The sequence below is a fragment of the Patiria miniata genome, unplaced genomic scaffold (genome assembly GCF_015706575.1).
Source record: "Patiria miniata isolate m_02_andy unplaced genomic scaffold, ASM1570657v1 HiC_scaffold_24, whole genome shotgun sequence".
In the NCBI taxonomy this organism is placed as follows: Eukaryota; Metazoa; Echinodermata; class Asteroidea; order Valvatida; family Asterinidae; genus Patiria; species Patiria miniata.
The window spans coordinates 15,873,787-15,895,615 of record NW_024037063.1 but is presented as its reverse complement, the minus strand read 5'-3'; the positions used below and the strand labels follow the sequence as shown (position 1 = coordinate 15,895,615).

At 38.7% G+C, this 21,829-nt stretch overlaps 1 protein-coding gene across 3 annotated transcripts in view; it reads left to right on the top strand.

The window, feature by feature from the left end:
- LOC119732012 (DDB1- and CUL4-associated factor 17-like) overlaps positions 1-20,982 on the top strand; it is a 28,511-nt gene extending 7,529 nt beyond the window's left edge. For 2 of the 3 annotated variants that reach the window (XM_038205362.1, XM_038205363.1), the window contains exons 2-7: positions 2,103-2,272; positions 11,275-11,384; positions 12,333-12,513; positions 14,300-14,470; positions 17,020-17,137; positions 18,667-20,982. In XM_038205362.1, coding sequence (XP_038061290.1) covers positions 2,103-2,272; positions 11,275-11,384; positions 12,333-12,513; positions 14,300-14,470; positions 17,020-17,137; positions 18,667-18,746 — 830 coding nt within the window. In that variant the 3' untranslated portion in view covers positions 18,747-20,982. Of the gene's footprint in view, positions 1-2,102; positions 2,273-6,990; positions 7,073-11,274; positions 11,385-12,332; positions 12,514-14,299; positions 14,471-17,019; positions 17,138-18,666 lie in introns of those variants that run through there. The other variant, XM_038205364.1, reaches the window with a different exon arrangement.
- The last annotated feature ends 847 nt before the right edge of the window (positions 20,983-21,829 follow it).

Genomic DNA, 21,829 nt, shown 5'->3' with positions numbered 1-21,829 from the left:
CTATATTCATTCATTATTGAGAAGGAATTGTGTATTGGACTATCAAACCTGCAGCGATTGTAAATAAGGTGTGATGTCGGAGACATACTGACTACATGAAGTACATGTACAATAAATTCATAAACACTGCAGACATTTCGTCAACGACACCACGCAGTAACACCCGAGTGGGCTTGTGTGCGCTAGGCGCGTATTTTACAGAACCGAGTAATTTCCGTAACAGTGTTGTTACTTTGTGAAAACGAAAATTTGTCGCGCCAGTGTCCGAAGTGCGGGCGCACATTTGGGGTGTTACTTCGTGAAACGGTAACCACAATTTGTCATTGAGCGTTTTCACAAAGTAACACTGGAGTAGACTTGGGTGTTACTTCGTGAAGTCGGTGACAATTTAAATCTTCTGATTGGTCCCAAGCCCGTCAGGACCGGTTTTAAATTACTATGGTTGAAGACAAAGACAAATTTTAACTCGTGTTGCACACAGTAAAATCGATCAATACAAAAAAAAATTAACAGGCCCGTACGCTTGGGAGGGGTGACGAGTTCCGCTCAGAAATAAAAACAAAAAAATGCCAAGAAAAAAAAATCAACTTTGATGACCCACCACCACCCCCCTTTAAAATCTAACCTTAAAGTTGTAAACACGAGCAAATTTGATTCAGAGTCAGAAGAAAGTGGCCAAAGAATGCCTCAGATTGCACCACAGAGCATCTAGAATCCAAAATTTCCCGGGGCCCTTAAGCAGGCCCCAGACCCCACGCCGTAAAGGCTTCGCGCTTCGCGCTCGCATTCAGGTTGGTAGAGACCAGTCACACTTGGGCCCCCCTGCTCCAAATTCCTGGCTACGCCTGTGATGGTGTCTCATCGTAGTGGTCCCCAATTCACATTATTTGCTCTGTCAGTAACTAGCCATTTTTAAATATTATATATGAATCATATTAATTTGCATGCTCTCCACTGGTTAATTATTTTTTAAGCAAAGAAGCGCTAATTGAATTTCAAGTATTTCTATTTTCTGATATTGCGTATATATGGTCCCTTTGTCTGTTATTTTCTGATCAACATCCATGCATTTTAGATTAAGGTGGCCGTTACAATAGCATTCACACAGTGTTACTGCAAACCTCACATTCATTGTTCATGTCCACCATGCCGACCTTTAAGTCTCATTTGTATATGATGCAGTGATATTGTTTCTCCGCATTTACCTGTGCTCCGTACATGTACATTTTAACGTGATGTGCACGAGTCTATCTATGCAAAAGTTACATGCAAGGCTTATTCAAGGCTAATATTTGTTATATAACTGACATACAGATCCTAGTCATTTGATTGGTGGAACTCACCTCACATGACATTCGTTATTGCTCCCATTCACGCCGCGGCTTCAAACATTTTCGTGAAGGGGTAGTTTGGACTAGAGAAATAGATTTTCCTCCAGTTTCGTATTGAAAAAGAGTTCAAATGTATCAAATGACAAGGATCTATATGTCAGTTATATAAAACAAATATTGAGTGGCTTTAAATTGTGAAATGGTAGGAATATTATCGCTCGGTAAAATCTGGACTTTTCCAGTTCATTCGGCTTCGCCTCGTGAAATGGAAAAGTCCACATTTTACCTTGCGATAATATTCCTCCCATTCCACGCTGAGCCACTCAATATTTGTATACAATTGTCGATGCTATTTGTATGTAATTTGCGTTTTAATGAAATAGTCCAATTACTCATATTGAAACTTTGCACAATCGTATTATTCAACATAGAACGTGTGGAAGTGACTAGTCTTTATCATATTATGAACTTATCACTCATTTAAAACTCATACTCGGGTATGCCAATACAGCCAGTAAATTATGTAACTTTGTTCGTGTATGAAATTGAGCATTAACATGAATGCAGATGGACAATCAAAGCATAAACACTTAAAAAAATAAAAAAATTTAAAAATTGTAAAAGCCTTATGTTCTGTTCACAGAATAGGCTGTAAAATAGCCATACTATAAACTTTGCCTTATTGATGTATATTTCTGTCACATAAGTGAGAGTATTTTATGTAAATATAGAAAATGTTGACACCATGTTTATGGACTGTTTTGAATACAGATCGACCTCCTCTTCTCTTGGAAGTGACGAGCCTTCACCATGATGTATGGTTTGGCGGATTTCCTTGGCATTTTATGTATGTACCACACACCAATGACAGACTATTAGCACCAAATTCTGATCCTGGTACGGAGACGTACATAGTGGCTAGTGTGGCAACCAACCAAATGGTATGTTTGAAGTAATTTTTGTGTCGCCCAAACAAAGTTTCGGGAGACACTTACCAACTAAATTCTGTATGTCCGTCAGTGTTGTAGTACTCGTACTCAAGTACTACCCGAGTACTTTTTTGGAGTACTCGTACTCATAATCGTACTCAAATGTCAAAGTACTCGTACTCGATATGACGGTACTCGGACTCGAGCAGCAAAGTACTCGTACTCGCACATGTCAAAATTGTACTCGATCATCAAAGTACTCGTACTCGAATAACAGTACTCGATAAAACAAAGTACTCATACTCAAATAGCGGTACTCGATAAAAAAAATGAAGCTTATGGGTTTGTGGCTCAGGGAGGCCATGCAGGAGAGAGTTGCAGAAATCCAGCCTAGATGCAACAAAGGTGTGGACAAGTTTAACAGTGCTCTCATCATCAAGGTGCTGTCTAATTCGGCCAATACCACGAAGTGCAGCAAAAAACAAGTGACATATGCTGTTGACATGATCCGTCATGTGAAGGTTGTCAAGACTCCTTGCCGACTCATTAGGATGAATTATTTGTTGGCCTACAACGAGTGATGGAGAGTCCGAGGAACCATGAGATGGTTGAGAGTTGATCCTAGAAGTCATGTGTAGGAGCTCTGTTTTACGACTGTTTAGGCACAGCTTGTCGGAAACAGAACAAGAATGAACATCGTTCATGCATTCCTGTAGCTTACGAACTGCGTATTCTCTCACACTAGCATTAAAGTCGGGGTTGGCAATTTGTTTTATTTTATTTTGTTTTAAATTTTAAAAAAATCAGATTTTTTTTATTTAAGTAAGATTTTTTTAATTTAAATAAGATTTTTAATTTTTTTTTAAACTTTATATTAATATATTATAGTCTCAAAATTTTTCTAAATCTTCCCACACACCCTTACACCCATCAAAAAGGAGTTTTCAGGTTCCTATAATACCCATCATCCACAAAACTCAATTCAGTATTCGAAAAATTTCCAGAGACAAAAATTTGCAATTATTATTGATAATGCCTTTGAAAAAAATGATATTGAATGAGTGATTTAAAACAATATACATGTACATGTAGTCAGCCTCATTGGTGCCAGGGTACATTAATACTGAAGACAATCTAACGATGCAGGGCTTGATTGCCTTTGAGATACATGTATGTTGTGTGCATAAAAAATGTGTTATTTATGGTACATGATATACCAAAAACAGTTCTCCCTGGGCATGTGTATTTCATAAAAAAAATTTAAACGACATTTTAAACATCAATCATTGTGAAACTTGTAGAAAGAATGTTTGATTGATGGTCCTTCATACAAGGTGGAGAACATAATATGATGATATCAGGCCTTGCACCTTTCAAGGTATAATCTAAATCTAACTTTGTATGGAGAAAAGTTAGAAATGAGACTATCAATTGGGACTTTAATAAGGGAATAAATGTGTGTTTCGGAGGTATTACAACATCCTGTTTAAAACCGGTGTGAGTCTGGATGGATTTATTCCCATTCATAAATACCTGTTTGGTCAAAAAACCAAATCTTTTCGGTCCAAAAATCAAAACAAGTCAAAAACTAGACGCTGCCAACTATTTTGTTCAACAATTTTACTTCATGTTTTACAAAACACCCCTCTGACTATCATATGGAATGCCCCTCCACAATTGCATGCGCGTTGCGCATTCTACCTCTATGGTCGCACGTACTGCGCGGTGTCGCGCAAAACGCAGCTGGGCTGGTGTAGTGTGAATATCGGACTATGAAATAATGATTCACTGGTAGTATTGCGCATGCATACGTGGGGAATTTGAACGTTCAACCAATGAAACGTAAAAGGCATCAGATTTCATGGATTTTTACTAAAAGGTGATTTTAATCAGTGATTTTTATAGAAAAATCATTGATTTAAATCAACGTGATTTAAATCAGCCAACCCTGAAAAAATTTGAAGTCAATATACAGGGTGTCCTGAAAATAATGGTGCATGTAAACCCAGCCATTTTGCCACTTTACAACCAGAATTTACTGCAAGTGTTTACACGATCTTCAAGGTTACAGATTTAGCTTGAGAATATTGTTTGTTTAATTAAGATTGATTTTGTAAATCCAGAGATATGTTTGAATAACTGCAAAGAAAAAAAAACATTCTGTGCCACTTTTAGGAAGCGAGTGCTTCAAAGATCAGACAATGCCAGTATAGCTCTTTTGATAAGATTATCCCTATATGGGTGTAAGACAAACATTCCATTCAGTACGGCAATGTAGGGTTTTGTTGTTATGTTGAAACAATTTAATAGTACAAACAGGTTCACTTCTTTAAAACTTCAATGAAAGAGTTCAATTAAATATAAATAAATATTGCACACTCTGCTTAAAAATGTTAAAATCACTAACAGTAAAGTGATTTGGTTTTAGACTAGGACTATGGGCTCCGTGCGCCAACGAAAGAGGGTGCCCTTTTACCTAGCAACGACGTCCTATGGGCGGGACATTTAGCTGGTTGACATGACCATTCCTTGTGTGTGATGCACGTACACCAGGGGATTTGTACTATGCACACGCAGTGGTACGTACGGCCGCGCAATGTGGCAAAATTGCAGTCAGGCAAGATGGTGTCAGTCAATCACCCCCAACTGTACTTTCTTTGCTGGTGAGAGGGTACTTGTGAACGGAGCGGATACTGATTTTAATTGCTTCACAGAAAGTGGCACAAAATGGGTTTCTTGGCTTTGTCGTTATTCAAACATAGTGTAATGAAAATAGCCCTTCATCATTACCTTCCTCCCCACCTTCTATTTTTGGTTTAGCCTGCCCCTCTCATCCATCACACCCCCTGATCTGAGTGTGTATCAGTCCAGCCAGGCATGCAGCATCTTATTTGCATAATTCTATTGTAAGCCCCATGTGCATGGAATAAGCCATTTGCGTGTTAAAGGGAATATACAACATTTGCAAACATCGAAAAATAAAACTACCAAGTTTTTGCGAAATACCTTAATAGGACGTTGGTAAATGACAGTGTAAAGCATCCTGTAAAATTATGGCACCTGGTATACTGTCATTTTCAAGAAAAGTGGTATTTTTGTATCAATTTCCAACGCTGATCGGCCGATCAGCGTTGGAAACAACTGGCTTTTTTTCAAATACTGGCCCCAATTGACTATTGCACTTGTTTGCAATCGATTACAAACCTATAAACGGGTACGAGCCAGCTAGACTGGTTCCCTGACCTTACAATTCCCCAATGTATGTAAACTCCTCTGTTTCTTCTTATATGGAGTCAGGGAACCAGACTACAGGTAAATGATCGTTTTTCTTGGTTTTTATAGCATTTTCGAACCCAAAACCTCCAAAAAGTCAGTGTAACTATATTTGCTTTATATTTCCAATCCCCCAATTCCATCCATTTCTGAAAATTACAGCAAAAGCAAATGATGTATATTCCCTTTAAATTTGAATAAAATCTGGAACGCTGACTTTGCACGTTTTAACCTAGCATTCTCCCGACCAAAGAGACTGTTACTATATCACGTGATTCGGGGCAAGCCTTATACTAGCAACCCCCAGCTCCGGCATGGTCTGGTGTCTTTGTGCCATTCTCACCCATTGTGAACAATGTATTGGTGCTGAGCGTCTCTTACGTAACTATGCAAGAGCTTGCCCCGAATCATGTGATTAGCAACAGTGTCTTTGGTCTGGAGAATTCACAGTTAAAATGTGCCAAGCATTCTGAGCAAGTCATTGTACCAGACGTTTTTCAAATGTAAATCCCAAAGGGTAAAGGTTACACGCAAATGGCTTATTTGAACTAGCCATGTGTGCTTCAGTCTGCTGGGTGCTGTGCTAGGGATAGGTTGTCTTTGGAGGGCTGTGCAGGTTTTGTCTGGGCATGGCAAGGAAAGGCCTTGATGTAATGACCACGTAAGTTGTAGTGCATGACAACTTTTAAATCCCCCTGGGTTGGGAGTAGAGTTATGGTGCTTTTACCATAAGCTACCCCACTCACACTGACCATCACCGAGGCCCGCCCTTTGTATTTACTCATAATTGATTATTTTCCTTGCATTTATTTCTACAACAAATTCCTTTATTCTTACTTTAATTAAAGAACTTAAATCGTAGTTGCCCCTAAAATTAGAAGTAATTAGTAATAATTAGTAGAAATAAGTAGACGGATCCAATCTTTCTTAATAAATTTATTTACTTGAAGCCTAAACATCTTCTCTCTCTACCAAGTTATTTGTTTGTCGCGCTGCGGCACCTGACCATGCTACAATATCTTTGGATTTACAAAAGCAATCTCAATGAATTAAACGGAATTCTCTAGCTCAATCTATTACCTTGAAGATGGTGTAAACATCCGCAGACAATTTTGGTTGTAAATTAGCAAAAATGGAGGGGTTTACATGCGCCATTTTTTTTCAGAACTCTGTACAGTTGGGTGTCATCTGCATAAACTGCAGCATGAATATCGTGAGAAGATATCACGTCTTCCAGCGACGCAGTATACAGAGCGAATAGTAAGGGGCCCACCATGGGAGCATGATCATCAATGTCTTGGAGTGCGCTCCTGTACTGGTTGACAATATTATTGACTCCATCGGCTGGCTGCCGAAAGGAGGGGTGAATTGTTGATATTCTGTCGTACACTATCCATATCTATGTTGTTTTTGTTCTATGTATGTTTATGGCATTTGATTTGTTTCGTAGTTGGGGATGGACGGGTAATCGGTGATCAGATGGAAGGTCGTCACAGGTAGATAATGAGTGGATCAAGCTGTTGTCCTTGCGAGAAATTAGTAAGTCAAGGGTGTGGCCATTGACATGGGTAGGGATACCTACTGTACATGCTACACTAGATCATGAGTCTCCGGTAGCTGCCTGACAGTCATGGCAAAATGGTCATCCTTCTGATTGACATGAATATTGAAGTTACCTGTCAGCAGCAAGCGTGATTCATGCATAGCAACCACATCAAGCAGAAAGCTCCATTCATTCAAAAACATCATTGGTGTGAACTTGTTCTTCCGACTGGGCGGGGGTCTGTAGATGACACACAGACGTAGTGAAGTTGAGGATGTCGTAAGCTGTACATCCATGCACTCATATGACGTGAAGCTCGGTGTTTCATTGAGTTTAACTTGAATACCAAGTCGTACCAGGATAGCCACCCCGCCTGATCGACCATTTAGTCGAGGTACGTGATGCAAATCAAAGTTGGGCAAATGCTGCTTGAGGTCAGCAATAATACGATCGTCACGGTCATCTCCCGTCAGCCAAGTTTCCGTAATCGCAAGAACATCTAAGTTGGGATGTATAACAAAGTCACAAAGAGCAGCAGACTTCGATTTGGCTTTGATAGAGCGTACATTCCACAAAGCAAAACGCAGTCGCGAGGGAGATTTGAGATTTCCAGTCATGGAGATCTGCACCAGGTTATTATTATTCTGGTTTATTCATATAAAAACACGAGGTAGGCAGCCACAAAAGAGTCACTGATATAACCATGTTTACACTTTACAGGAATTAAAAATTGTTAAATAGCAGTTAAATGGAGTAGAAGCATAAAATTACAACAAAGTATAGGATCATGTATACAGCACAAAACAGCACAATATTAAAAAAAACTGAATTATAAACTTTTTTAAAAACTTCAAAATTGAAGACAGATCATTCAGGGAAGATGGTCTTAATAAGAAGTACTCACTTGCACCTACATTGTAAACAATTAAGAATTACAAAAGTTTAGCTAAGACAGGAATTGTAGACTTCATGTATCTATCAGTCTTGCACTTGGGTACAACTAGCGTAGACGTGGAACTGTCTCTGAGTATTCTGGTAGTGGTGTTATTCAATTTAAGAGGGGGGAGCATATTTCTAAATCTGGGGGAATGTAATAGTTTTGTGCCAAAGTTATACAGTAAGGTGTCTCTCCTAGTTTCAAGGCTAGAAATACCTAGAACGTCCAAAGCATTGGAGTAACTGTGATACTGATGAGAGCCTAACATAATGCGACAAGCACGTTTTTGTACATTTTCAATTCTATAAGCCAGTTGTTTACTTATCGAGGTATGCCAGACTTGGCTGGCATACTCTAAAACTGGTCTGATGTAGCATATGAAGACCGAAACTAAGTCAGCCAAGGGAGCGTCATATTTCTTTAAGATACACAAGGTAAATAATCTTCTAGAGGCTCTAGAGACAATATCAGCAACATGAATGTCCCATTTGAGATCACTCTGAATCGTGACTCCCAAAAGTTTCATGTGATTAACCTTGTTTAGGGATATGTCATTAAGAGTAAACATGGGGTTAGGTGTAACTCGTCGTAGGAAACAGATCTTCATTACTTGACATTTAGCAGGTTTGCTTAACATCGTTAGCTTTGGACCATTCTGAAAGTTCATCAAGATGGGATTGAAATTGAGCATTTTCACCATATTTAACTATATCCCCGAGGGTCAGGTCGTCCACGTATTTCCAACGTCTATGGCTTCCAATGGCAGCATCGTTAACTAGGACCAGAAATAATATAGGGCCTAACTTAGTTCCTTGCGGAACGCCACAATCAATGGTTTTGACAGAGGAAGTGTGATTACCGAGTTTGGTATTTTGGGTGCGATTGGAAAGGAAGCTGCAGACAATTGGAATAATTGAACTTCTAACCCCAAGGTTGATAAGTTTCTTGATAATGATATTATGATTGACAAGATCAAAGGCTTTTGTGAAGTCAATCGCAGCAAGGTAAGCATACTGATTAGGTTTGTCAAGTCCCTCGTATACAGAATTTAACATATCCACCAGGTAATGAGTGGTACAGCTTTCCTTAATGTTACCGTATTGTTTTGGATCAAGTTTTACAGAAATATCATTAATAATGCATTTGGCAATAAAAGATTCAAAAATTGGAGCTAACACCGGTGTCAAGGAGATGGGCCTCAGTTGATCAAAAGACAAAACATGTTTAGTTTTAGGAACTGGTATGATAGTGGCAGTCTTCCACAATTCAGGGAAATTACCCTCCCTCAGGCAAGAATTGAATACACATGTAAGTGGAAGGGCAAATTCGGGAGCGAATTCTTTTATCAGTCTGATAGGTAAGTCCGAAGGATGACCAGCCTTAGAGGATTTCAGTTTTTGAAGTGCTTTCAGAACCTGCCCTTGATAAATTACTGGAGGTGGTGTTTCTGCTGGCAGGTATGCAGGAAGACTTTCAAGCGCTAAAGCTGGTAGCTGATTGCATATTTCGGCAAATTGATTGTTAATAGCTTCAACTGTTCCTCTAGGATTCAATGTAGCTCTGGGAATAGTAGATGGTTTGGATTTAAGATGACACATCCTCTGTATGTGTTTGTGCCATTTAGCTGGCTGACTGTTCCTGAGGTTGTACACAGAGTCTGCGTAGAACTTCTTTTGGCTTTGATTATGAGTTGATTCACTTTGTTGCGCAGCATACACCATTCCCTCTGATCACCCCGAGTAAAAGCTTCCTGGCAGTTTCTGATAAGTCGTTTAATTTGTATAGTCATCCATGGCTTGTCCTTGAATCGCAATACTGAACGGACTTCGAGAAAATGTTCCTCATAGGCGTCATTGATGGTAGATGAAAAATCCCTGAGCATGGCATCAGCTGACTGGTTTGAAGTGATGCTGTCCCAATTACAGCCAGTCACCCATTGCCCGAATGACCGTACTGAAAAGTCTCGGTAGGGGCGCCTGTAGGTGGAAGTAGGCTTCACCGGTGGATATTCAGTCATTGGATTGATGAGAATACAGCAGTGGTCACTACGTCCAATTGGTGATACCGGTAGTCGTTTGGGTTCAGTAAAAAATGTGGGGTGGTTGGTAAACATCTTATTCAGTATTGCATTGTGCCGAGTAGGAAAATTGATCACCTGTTCCATATGTAAATTGCTCTCAATGGTGTAACTGTAGTTTGGAGATCATTAAAGTCTCCTAGTAGAATGATTGTGGCAGTTGCATCAATTGATTGGATATCGTCCACAGTTTGGAAAATGTGCTCAAGCATTTCATTGGCATAGGTAGATCCTGGAGGATAGTAAATCACTCCAATGTTACTGTTCCCGAACACCACATTCAGATCTTCGGAGAGGTTTAGACAAAGTACAGGGGACAAGCGTCCTGATATTCCACTTTTATTTGTGGCAACCACCTCTGTATGTTCTACAAATCATTGTCCACCAAACTGGCTTTCGAACAAGTCATGACAAATTTATTATAGCATGCTCTTGGTGGGGGTGGGGGGTCTCAAGGAGGTCAGTGTTGAGGTAAATATAAAAGAGATTTCAGATAACAAATTGACTATCAGCTAGGTCGAGGTTAAGGTCACTATCCCTCTATTTAAACCTATGTGTGTTTTGTGATTTTTTGTCTCTCAATGAAAATGGCAATGAGTCGGTATCAAAAGAAGTAAAGCTAGCTTTCGGTGTGCAAGGTGGCAAAGGCTCAGATGTTGTTGAAAATATTGACCAGGTAATAATTTTTCATGAAAATAATTTCAACAAATTTCCTTCAAGGTGGATAGGTTGGTATTTGTTTTAATGGTAAAACATACATGTAACAGATCGATTGTATTGTGGTTTGGAAAACATATGTATACCCAAACAATGAAGAAAAAAATGATGTGAGATACACATCAGTTTTGGCATGTTTATGTTAAGTGTTCAGTGGAATTGAATTAAACACTCACATTTGGAACCAGTAATTTTTTACTTTTAGGGAAAAAAGAAGGATAAACTAATCAGTTTTGTTGTTACATTCCTACTTTTCAAACTTGGTTTTGGCCTGATCATGAGAAAGAGTTATGCATAAAGTGCGTATTTTAATTTCATGTTTTTGCAAAATACCATCATTTAAAGTGTCTTATTTATGATCATTCAACTATTTCCCCCCATCATATCTGTCATTCACACTGTTGGATATTGATGAAGGTATGAAAGTAGTTATTAATCTCTGTTTTCTTCTTGATCTTGATAAAAAGGTGGAGAGTGGCATACTGCAAATGGATTCTGACGCGGAGGATGATACCATGGCCTTTTTTCACATGGATGACTCACAGAGAATTATTCAACTGGGTGATTATGACATGATGTAAGTCAATTTTCATTTTCTGTATGAACTACATGTACTTGTCAAGCATATCTACTATATTTCATATTGTACCTATACAGTTGTACAAAAAATTATGATAATGCGATTGAAATAAAATTGTGCTATCAATTTGTGCAATTATGAGTCTGAAACAGTTCCTTTGTCATTGTGGGTATGCTTTTAGTTGTCTTTTGTTTCATCTGTATATTAAAGATAACTTCTGTTTAATACGTTTGTTTTTGTTTTGTTTAATAGCACACGTACCACAAACAACTAACTGGATGGACATCATTTTTATTGATGTGCACAGACTCAGGGAATTATTTTTATTGTATGTCCCTGGCATATTACGTACCATAATGAAGCTTATGAATTTCACAATATAATTTAAACAAAGTTATGTCAGGCAGATTTTGCAGCCATTTTTTTTGGCCTCCATTTGTTGAAAATATGTTTTGACTTGCACACACTTGTGGTATGATCCCCAGTTTGTCACTTGGGAAAATTATTCTTATTCATGGAAATAAAACCAAGTGGAAAAAAAACTAAATTTAGTCTATTAGGAGCAGTATTTTGGGAGAAAAAAGTTTTCTATTTTTGTTTTTCTTTTCATGTGATGGTTGGTGTAAACCATCTCCAGGAAATAATGGTAATTCCTCTTTTCCTTAAAATGACTGCATACTAAGCGTAACAATGTCACATGATATTTGATGATAGTTTGGCTGTCTTGTTTTGAAAGATTGCAAATGGTAACCATTACCTTTCAGATCATGCTTTTCAAGGACAGGGAAACTTGCAATATTTCTTCACACGTTGATTTTAAACAGAGTCCTAAGTGCATAACTACAACCACCTATGTCAAAATAATGTGGTTGTTTTTCATTCATTGTTAAAGGCAAGAATTCTCAGATATACAGGACTTATCTATTTTCTGGATTACACCCATAGTGTGAATGCATTTCATACCAGAGATGATGGGAAGAGTGAGTTACAGATTGTATACAGAGTGAATCCTCCAGTCATGAAAACAAAGCTTCAAGGAGAAAAAGAACAGATGACAAATTGGGAGACAACGTTATCAGGTCGGAGAGTGAGTACTCAATGGCGGAAACAGCTAAGAGTACGAAATGTGAGTGTCACAATGTAGTAAAACTTGTGTTTGTTGAATGTCTGAAGAGCCACTTTAGCAAGTAGGGATTTGAGAGAGGAAACACATTACCCTGTCTATAGTGTGTGAACATTACCTTGTACTTGTGTTGGTCTTGTGTTGGTCTTGTTTGGTCTTGTGTTGGTCTTGTGCTGGTCTTGTAGTGGTCTTGTGGTGGTCTTGTGGTGGTCTTGTGGTGGTCTTGTGGTGGTCTTGTGGTGGTCTTGTGGTGGTCTTGTGATGGTCTTGTGTTGGTCTTGTGTTGTCTTGTAATGGTCTTGTGGTGGTCTTGTGTTGGTCTTGTGTTGGTCTTGTGGTGGTCTTGTGTTGGTCTTGTGTCGGGTCTTGTGTCGGGTCTTGTGGTGGGTCTTGTGGTGGTCTTGTGGTGGTCCTGTGTTGGTCCTGTGTTGGTCCTGTGATGGTCTTGTGATGGTCCTGTGTTGGTCTTGTGTCTGGTCTTGTGGTGGTCTTGTGGTGGTCTTGTGGTGGTCTTGTGGTGGTCTTGTGGTGGTCTTGTGGTGGTCTTGTGGTGGTCTTGTGGTGGTCCTGTGGTGGTCCTGTGGTGGTCCTGTGGTGGTCTTGTCTTGTGGTGGTCTTGTGATGGTCCTGTGGTAGTTTTGTGGTGGTCTTGTGGTGGTCTTGTGATGGTCTTGTGTTGGTCTTGTGTCTGGTCTTGTGTCGGGTCTTGTGGTGGTCTTGTGGTGGTCTTGTGGTGGTCTTGTGGTGGTCTTGTGGTGGTCCTGTGTTGGTCCTGTGTTGGTCTTGTGATGGTCTTGTGATGGTCTTGTGGTGGTCTTGTGGTGGTCTTGTGGGTGGTCTTGTGATGGTCTTGTGGTGGTCTTGTGGTGGTCTTGTGGTGGTCCTGTGGTGGTCTTGTGGTGGTCTTGTGGTGGTCCTGTGGTGGTCTTGTGTTGGTCTTGTCTTGTGTTGGTCTTGTGTTGGTCTTGTGTTGGTCTTGTGATGGTCCTGTGTTGGTCCTGTGTTGGTCTTGTGGTGGTCCTGTGCTGGTCCTGTGCTGGTCCTGTGCTGGTCCTGTGCTGGTCCTGTGCTGGTCCTGTGCTGGTCCTGTGCTGGTCCTGTGCTGGTCCTGTGCTGGTCCTGTGCTGGTCCTGTGCTGGTCCTGTGCTGGTCCTGTGCTGGTCCTGTGCTGGTCCTGTGCTGGTCCTGTGCTGGTCCTGTGCTGGTCCTGTGCTGGTCTTGTGGTGGTCTTGTGGTGGTCTTGTGGTGGTCCTGTGTTGGTCTTGAAATGGTCTTGGAGGTCTCAACTACAAAACTGGTTCAGTGATGATGTTACATTTTGTTGAAGTGTTTATATAAGTTTATTTTGAATTAGGAGAAAATAAAGTCTGCAGTTGCTATACTTTGGTGAAAGAGGGAGAGGGGAGTTGCCTCCCTGGATTGTACTATATTTGTGCTAGATAAAGTTCTTTCAACCTGCGTTCATGTGTTGGGCGATGCCGTGTGAGAATAAAAAAAACCATTTGATTGCATTTGCTAACAGAACCACCGTTTCCAGTAAGCATAGCAAGAGGCACGCTAACACATAAATAGAAATCTCTATGTGTGCACCGTGTGCACAATTTTCTGCTATTGTTAGCACAACTGTTCTGCTTACAGATAAACAATGCCATGAAATGTGGCCCCGTTCTCATTTAACATGCTCTATGGAATTGTACCATGGTCTTGATCTATGTTGATTTAAGTCAAATTTGTCTGTTAAGTAACTTTATGAAAAGTGACTTTGAATTGTTTCTTTCCCACTTTCCAGAAAATCAGAGATGTTAATTATGACAGTGAACTTGACTTCTTGTTGGTGACATTTGTAACAACAGCTGGCTATTCACCTGTGGGAGCTAACGGAAAAGTAGGAATCCACTGTAACCAGACGGGCCGGTTGCTGAAGATGGCAGACCTGGATACTGTGGATTGTCATGTACCTGTATGTCTTTTTCCTTATTTTGAGTGCACAATTGCGGAAACGCCTTTTGTTTTTATTTTTTAAAATTTTATTGGCTTTTCCGCATAGTTGCGAAAAAGCCTTTAGTTTTTGTTCTGTCCTAGCACTTTTCCCCATGCCTAAACACAATCTACATGCACTTGTAAGTTGTTTGTTGTGTCACATTCAGAACAAACAGCCAAGTCGTGTACAGACTGCAGGGTTCTTCTACCACAACATGAGGGATTTGTACACAGCTTACTTAATACTTACTGAAATTGAATAAGGCAAGGAACTTGGTCATAGGGTCCAAAAATGTTGTTGTGATCAATGAGGAATAACTGCACAACCGACAATTTTCAAAATTGACCTCATGATTTTGTGGTTATTTCAAAAATAGTCAAACAGACACTTTTTTTTGGACATACTGTATATCAGACAGTGGTTACAGAGAGGGCTGTGTTGGACGTGTGATACTCAGAATACTTTTTCACAGGCGAATTTACTGCAAACCTGTTTTAAAGTTACACATCTAGTTTGTTTTAGTGCCACTTCAGATAAAATGCACCACTTTTAAACGTCTTCCCAAGGAGATCACAGTTTAATGCAGCGTTGAAGGGCCTAACATTACTTTAAAGGTGCATGTCACAAATCTGTTTTCCTGGTAATACTAATGACTACTATACCTAAAGTTTGGCCAAAGTGAATTATAAACCAGTGGAACATGTATGCTTTTCTAATTATACATAATTGGAAATGCAGGGTTTCCAAAACTTAAGTATTTTGTCTTGTGACTTAGTAAATTTGCCAGTGTCTAAGAGCAAAAATAATTCCAAATGCACCAGTTATATTTAGAATTTTCCTCTTTTGTATTGGCAAGTATTGCAAACCTGGTTTACAGGTATCAAGCTTGTTTAAGTGAGTGCCATTTCAGTAAAGATTCACCACTGTTAAACATCTTGTCCTTTCATGAACAAAGCTCTCAGCTTTTAATGCAGTTATGCAAACATATCTCTAAAACTACTGAAGCTGTGAACTTACTTTTTGGACTAAAAATGCTACTCTATGCACAGTTTTAAACAAGCAGTATAGGTAATGAATTGTCCTCGTGTCTTTTAAGAAAATGGAAAAAATAAAAAGGTTCATGATTACTGATTGCATGAGCAAGAAATAAGGTTTTTTTTTAAATAGGACTTTTTAGGATTTGGGGATTGTTTTGCCACTATTTTTTTATGCTTTAATTAACCTAATGTAATCACAATTGTAGGACAGGTAACTCCAAGTCATACTTTTCTAATTATCTCATTATTATCTCAGGGTCTATTCTTTGAAAACAAAATGATAAATCGTCCCTTTAAGAATATGCATTTTTGGACCCTGTGAGACTTTTTTGTGCAACCTTTCCCATAAAACTCTCTCCCCCAATTTTGGAAAATGTTCTTTTATACTCCAAGATTCTCAGAACTTGACTTCTTCCATCTCGGGGTAATAACCTTAGGAACTTGGACAAGTTATCCACCATAAGATGTAGAACTAGTCGCTATAAAAATGTCCAATCTCACTTTTTCACTTGAATTTTAAACAAGCAATATTTTTTTTCTGCTGAGTGTCATCAGGGTTTTTATTGTTGTGTTTGTCTTTTTGTCCATTATTTGCATAACATGTGTCGTGTTAACGTGTCTGTGTCTTCCTTGATTGTCTTGTTTTGTGTGTTTTATTTTGGGGAAATTGTTTAACATTCCGATGTGAAATTCTGTGCAAATTATTTTTAGATATTTCATTAAATCCTTCAAATTGTATTTTTAATAGTTCGCTTTTGGGGGTTAATTTCAGAATTTTAAATTATGATCTGGAAATATTTAAGTCCTTCCATAGAGATTGACAGAGCTCATAGGATTACTGCTTCAGGTCAATGGTTTTTAAATGGGGTGTCCAGGGTAGTAAAGGCTGAAGCAATTTGTTGCGGCATCAATAGGAAGACAGATTATTATTTTCAAAAATGCTAAGTGATAATCAGACCCACTGAACCTGCACTATATTTTCACTTTGTACACGATGTAAATCAATAGCTTGTCATCAGAACAAGCAATTTACCATCCCAGGATTAATCTCTGTGGAAGGACTTCCATATTCCAGATCATAATTTAAAATTCTGAAATTCACTTCATTCTAATGCACATCATGTGTACTTGAAAAACAACTACAGTATATTCATCTACAGTTACTCGCAACCACTCATGATCTTGTGTACATATATATTCAGCTTCTGAACTATCAACTATTTATGTTATTAACTCATGTTTAAATGGCAGATATATATTTTTAGGTCTGAAGTTTGACTTTTAAATTCAAAATGAAACCAATGTCTTTGATTTTTCTCAGACAGCGACAATATTCTCTGAAAGTTTCCTGATTGGATTTTAAAATGCATATTGTATCAAGAGCCTCAAAGACTTCACAGGTTGTTGAGTACCAAGTTATCCCGTATGTATGTAATTGAATGAACATACTTTATCATTCATTGAATTATTTCTTTTTGTACATTCCAACAGCATGGGCCAACCTTAATTGAAATGGACATGGACTTCATGATACACATCTATGAAAATGACCCTCGTGGTAAAGTGACTTGTACTTTGTACAGACTTCAGCGTCCTGTTGAATGTGTAGGACAGGACAAAGCTACACAGTCATACGCAGCGAGACATAAAGAGTCAGGTTCATCAAGGCCAAAATGTGCTTATCACTAATGGTAATTCAAATGGTAGGTTAATAACTCACAGGATGTATTGAAATAACTCGTATGTCATGCCGTCTTCAGTGAATACACTAAAAGAAAAGTTATGTTTCCTGGTCACAAATGTTCTTCGGCAAATTTAAAACCCAGAATTCCATTGTTTTAATCATATATATATTTTTTGGCAGCATCAAGAATAAAATAAGATTTGGTGATTTGTAACTCTTGATATTTTTGCGATGATGGTTTTCACATTTGATGTCAGCTCTAACACAAATGTTGGCAGTCCAAGTTGCCCAGGCTTCTATTCTCCCATGTACTTGTTTTCATAACTTGTTTTCATAAATAAAATTAGCATAATTGTGATTTGATCTAATGAAATGAGTCTTAAGGACAGTAGGGTACTTCTAAAAGGGGCCAAAGTGTGACCTCCCCCATCCCCCAACCTCCGTTCGGCCACTGACGAATGTTTTATTACTAGTAAAAAGGGGGCAAAAACTTTTTTATATCTGTTTTTTTTTCTCACATAAATTTATTGTTAGTTTCTTTTATTTTTATCTTCTTAAAATACATTAGACTCAATTTTGGGCACACAAGAGTTACACAGGGAACTAAGGGTCATTGTAGTTTTTGACGTTTCCTTTCATTTTAATGTTTTCTTCATTTCTTAATTTAAAAGTTATGTTTTGTTTTTGTCATTGTATTGGTAATATTTACACTTTTCTTTTGGTAACTGCTGTCTGGGTTAAGCACACTAACATCGTGTGAATGAATGTGCCGAATTGTGCTCCTGGACACAAGGAAAAAGCTGTAGCACAACGTCTAACTAATGTACTAACCACAAGTTATAAATTGATTGATATACCAGTAATTCAGTCTCTGAATGCTGACATTCGGCAGTAGCTGAGACGAATTCAGTGTGTATTGACCAATATTCTTGACCATGTACTCAAATAGGTTGACCCAGTGGCGGTTCTGGGGGGGGGGCTTTATTTGTCTAGGCCTCCCCCCCCCCAAAAAAAAAAACTCCATAAAAAAAAAATGCACTAGCAAAATGTAAGAATTTGACTTACATGGGAATGTTCTCCACCTAAATGAGAAGGGTGCATTTGTACACTTTTAGTTAATAGAGTGTGCCTGATTGCAGGATTTCATCAGCACTCCCCATTGAAAATATGGCACGAGTATTGAAAATATGGCACCATGTATTGATTTTCAGGGGCTTAAGTGTCCGGAGAAAATAACCTGTCTACATTTCAGCACGCCTCTCAGAATAAAAATCTGGATCCACCTTGCTACCCCCCCCCCCCCTAAAATATTGGCTCTAGAACCGTGCCTGGGTTGACCAAACTTCGAAATAAAATAAATGACTAAATTAATTTTATTAAAAGAATGTAAACTTCTTCTCAGACAAATTTGACTTGTACTTTGTACAGACTTCAGCGTCCTGTTGAATGTGTAGGACAGGACAAAGCTACACAGTCATACGCAGCGAGACATAAAGAGTCAGGTTCATCAAGGCCAAAATGTGCTTATCACTAATGGTAATTCAAATGGTAGGTTAATAACTCACAGGATGTATTGAAATAACTCGTATGTCATGCCGTCTTCAGTGAATACACTAAAAGAAAAGTTATGTTTCCTGGTCACAAATGTTCTTCGGCAAATTTAAAACCCAGAATTCCATTGTTTTAATCATATATATATTTTTTGGCAGCATCAAGAATAAAATAAGATTTGGTGATTTGTAACTCTTGATATTTTTGCGATGATGGTTTTCACATTTGATGTCAGCTCTAACACAAATGTTGGCAGTCCAAGTTGCCCAGGCTTCTATTCTCCCATGTACTTGTTTTCATAACCAAAATTAGCATAATTGTGATTTGATCTAATGAAATGAGTCTTAAGGACAGTAGGGTACTTCTAAAAGGGGCCAAAGTGTGACCTCCCCCATCCCCCAACCTCCGTTCGGCCACTGACGAATGTTTTATTACTAGTAAAAAGGGGGCAAAAACTTTTTTATATCTGTTTTTTTTTTCTCACATAAATTTATTGTTAGTTTCTTTTATTTTTATCTTCTTAAAATACATTAGACTCAATTTTGGGCACACAAGAGTTACACAGGGAACTAAGGGTCATTGTAGTTTTTGACGTTTCCTTTCATTTTAATGTTTTCTTCATTTCTTAATTTAAAAGTTATGTTTTGTTTTTGTCATTGTATTGGTAATATTTACACTTTTCTTTTGGTAACTGCTGTCTGGGTTAAGCACACTAACATCGTGTGAATGAATGTGCCGAATTGTGCTCCTGGACACAAGGAAAAAGCTGTAGCACAACGTCTAACTAATGTACTAACCACAAGTTATAAATTGATTGATATACCAGTAATTCAGTCTCTGAATGCTGACATTCGGCAGTAGCTGAGACGAATTCAGTGTGTATTGACCAATATTCTTGACCATGTACTCAAATAGGTTGACCCAGTGGCGGTTCTGGGGGGGGGGGCTTTATTTGTCTAGGCCTCCCCCCCCCCCAAAAAAAAAACTCCATAAAAAAAAAATGCACTAGCAAAATGTAAGAATTTGACTTACATGGGAATGTTCTCCACCTAAATGAGAAGGGTGCATTTGTACACTTTTAGTTAATAGAGTGTGCCTGATTGCAGGATTTCATCAGCACTCCCCATTGAAAATATGGCACGAGTATTGAAAATATGGCACCATGTATTGATTTTCAGGGGCTTAAGTGTCCTTAAGTGTGCCTCATGTGTACGGGTTTGTTCACAATTAACTAGGTTGACTAAATAAGCCTTATTAACAAGTCCGATGAAGTAACCCTATATCGGGTTTTGTTTATCATTTATCATACATCAAAGAATGTCGCTGCCAAGGTTCATGACATTATACCAGTTTGCACACTTGATTGTCAAAGGGAGGGGACTGTACTAATGAGTTATCACATGTTGGAGTGGAACACATAATGCGGTGCATCTGTGTCCCATGAGCCAGGAGGCAGGCTGAAGGCTGAACGACATATGCAACACAATGCAACACTAGTACTAGTCCGTATTCCACAAGTGGGATAATGAATTTATCTTCAAGCAAGGATGGAACACACATGCTGTAAGAACCTTTCAGCAGTGTTTCTATTACACATGTATGCAGCAGGAATATCATGTGCAGCCTGAAATGGCATGATACATAGATTGCAATATTGAATTGCATCAACCAACCCGGGATTTATGTTTGCTTGAAGATAAACACGGAACTTGAATGGTTCCCCGACTCGACCCACAACCCCCAAGGGAAAGAAGGGGAAATAACCTTTAAAAAAAAAATGCATGTGGATTTGAGCTGACATAGCTAAGAAACGTATCTTTTAAAGATGTCATCCTACATGTAGTTTGCTAGTAATATCAGTTTAAAAGTCGGTGATGAAATATGTATCATGAGAAAAATGAATATTGGTTTTATCCCCAGCTGATTTGTCCCCGACTCGACCCACAACCCCCAAGTGAAAGAAGGGGAAATAACCTTTAAAAAAAAAATGCATGTGGATTTGAGCTGACATAGCTAAGAAACGTATCTTTTAAAGATGTCATCCTACATGTAGTTTGCTAGTAATATCAGTTTAAAAGTCAGTGATGAAATATGTATCATGAGAAAAATGAATATTGGTTTTATCCCCAGCTGATTTGTTACATAGTTGTAGCCAAATGTTAACAAAATTTGGTGATAAATATAGGACTCACTTCACACATTGTCTTACCAAGTGTAAATTGAAATTTGTTCCATTTAATCATTGTTGTGTGTCTCGAGACTGGTCCATGTATGCAAGTTCACACACATGTACAGTGCAATGTATGTACGTACAGCAAGTTGGCAATTCTTTACAACGTAATGTGCAGTCCGCAACAGAAAATAAAATAACGACTCCATAAACGAGGTTCATGGGCGTCGCGAGGGGGGGCAAGGGGGGGCACTTGCCCCCCCCCCCCCCCTGGAAAAGCCAACAAAAAGAAGAAAAAAAAGAAGAAAAAAAAGAAAAAAAGAAAAAAAGAAAAAGAGGCGTGAAGACAAAGTGGTGTAAATTTAATGAGTTGGGGGGGGGGGGCAAAAGTCCCTGCCCCCCTCTAAAACTGATAAATCGAGAATGTGTTGAGAAATACAAGCATTTTTTGGGAAAAAAAGTTTTTGCCCCCCCCCCCCTCTAGAAAAAATCCTGGTGACGCCCATGAAGAGGTTATCAACGTGAACTACATGCAGCGCGATATGCACGACATGTAAACTACGCGTGGTCATGTGGAGCACATCTGCCATAATAAACTTTGGTTACAGAGGCCATAAAGAATTTACAGATGGTAAAGCAGGGAACAGGAAACACTGTGTGCTTTTTTTGTCCTGGGACAATACGCCTATCTGAACAATGTGAAACAAGTTCAGCATTTTAATAAAGCAAAGTAAACTTGCAACAAGGGCCACCCATTTTCTGGGATTGCATATGTCAATTTGTCAACACTGCCACTGGTCAAAATATTGTCTAAAATCTTCGTGAATAAAAACGGTTACAACTGGCAACTAATTAAATATATGTGTCTTGTTTTTTAATTTAATGATTAATATTTA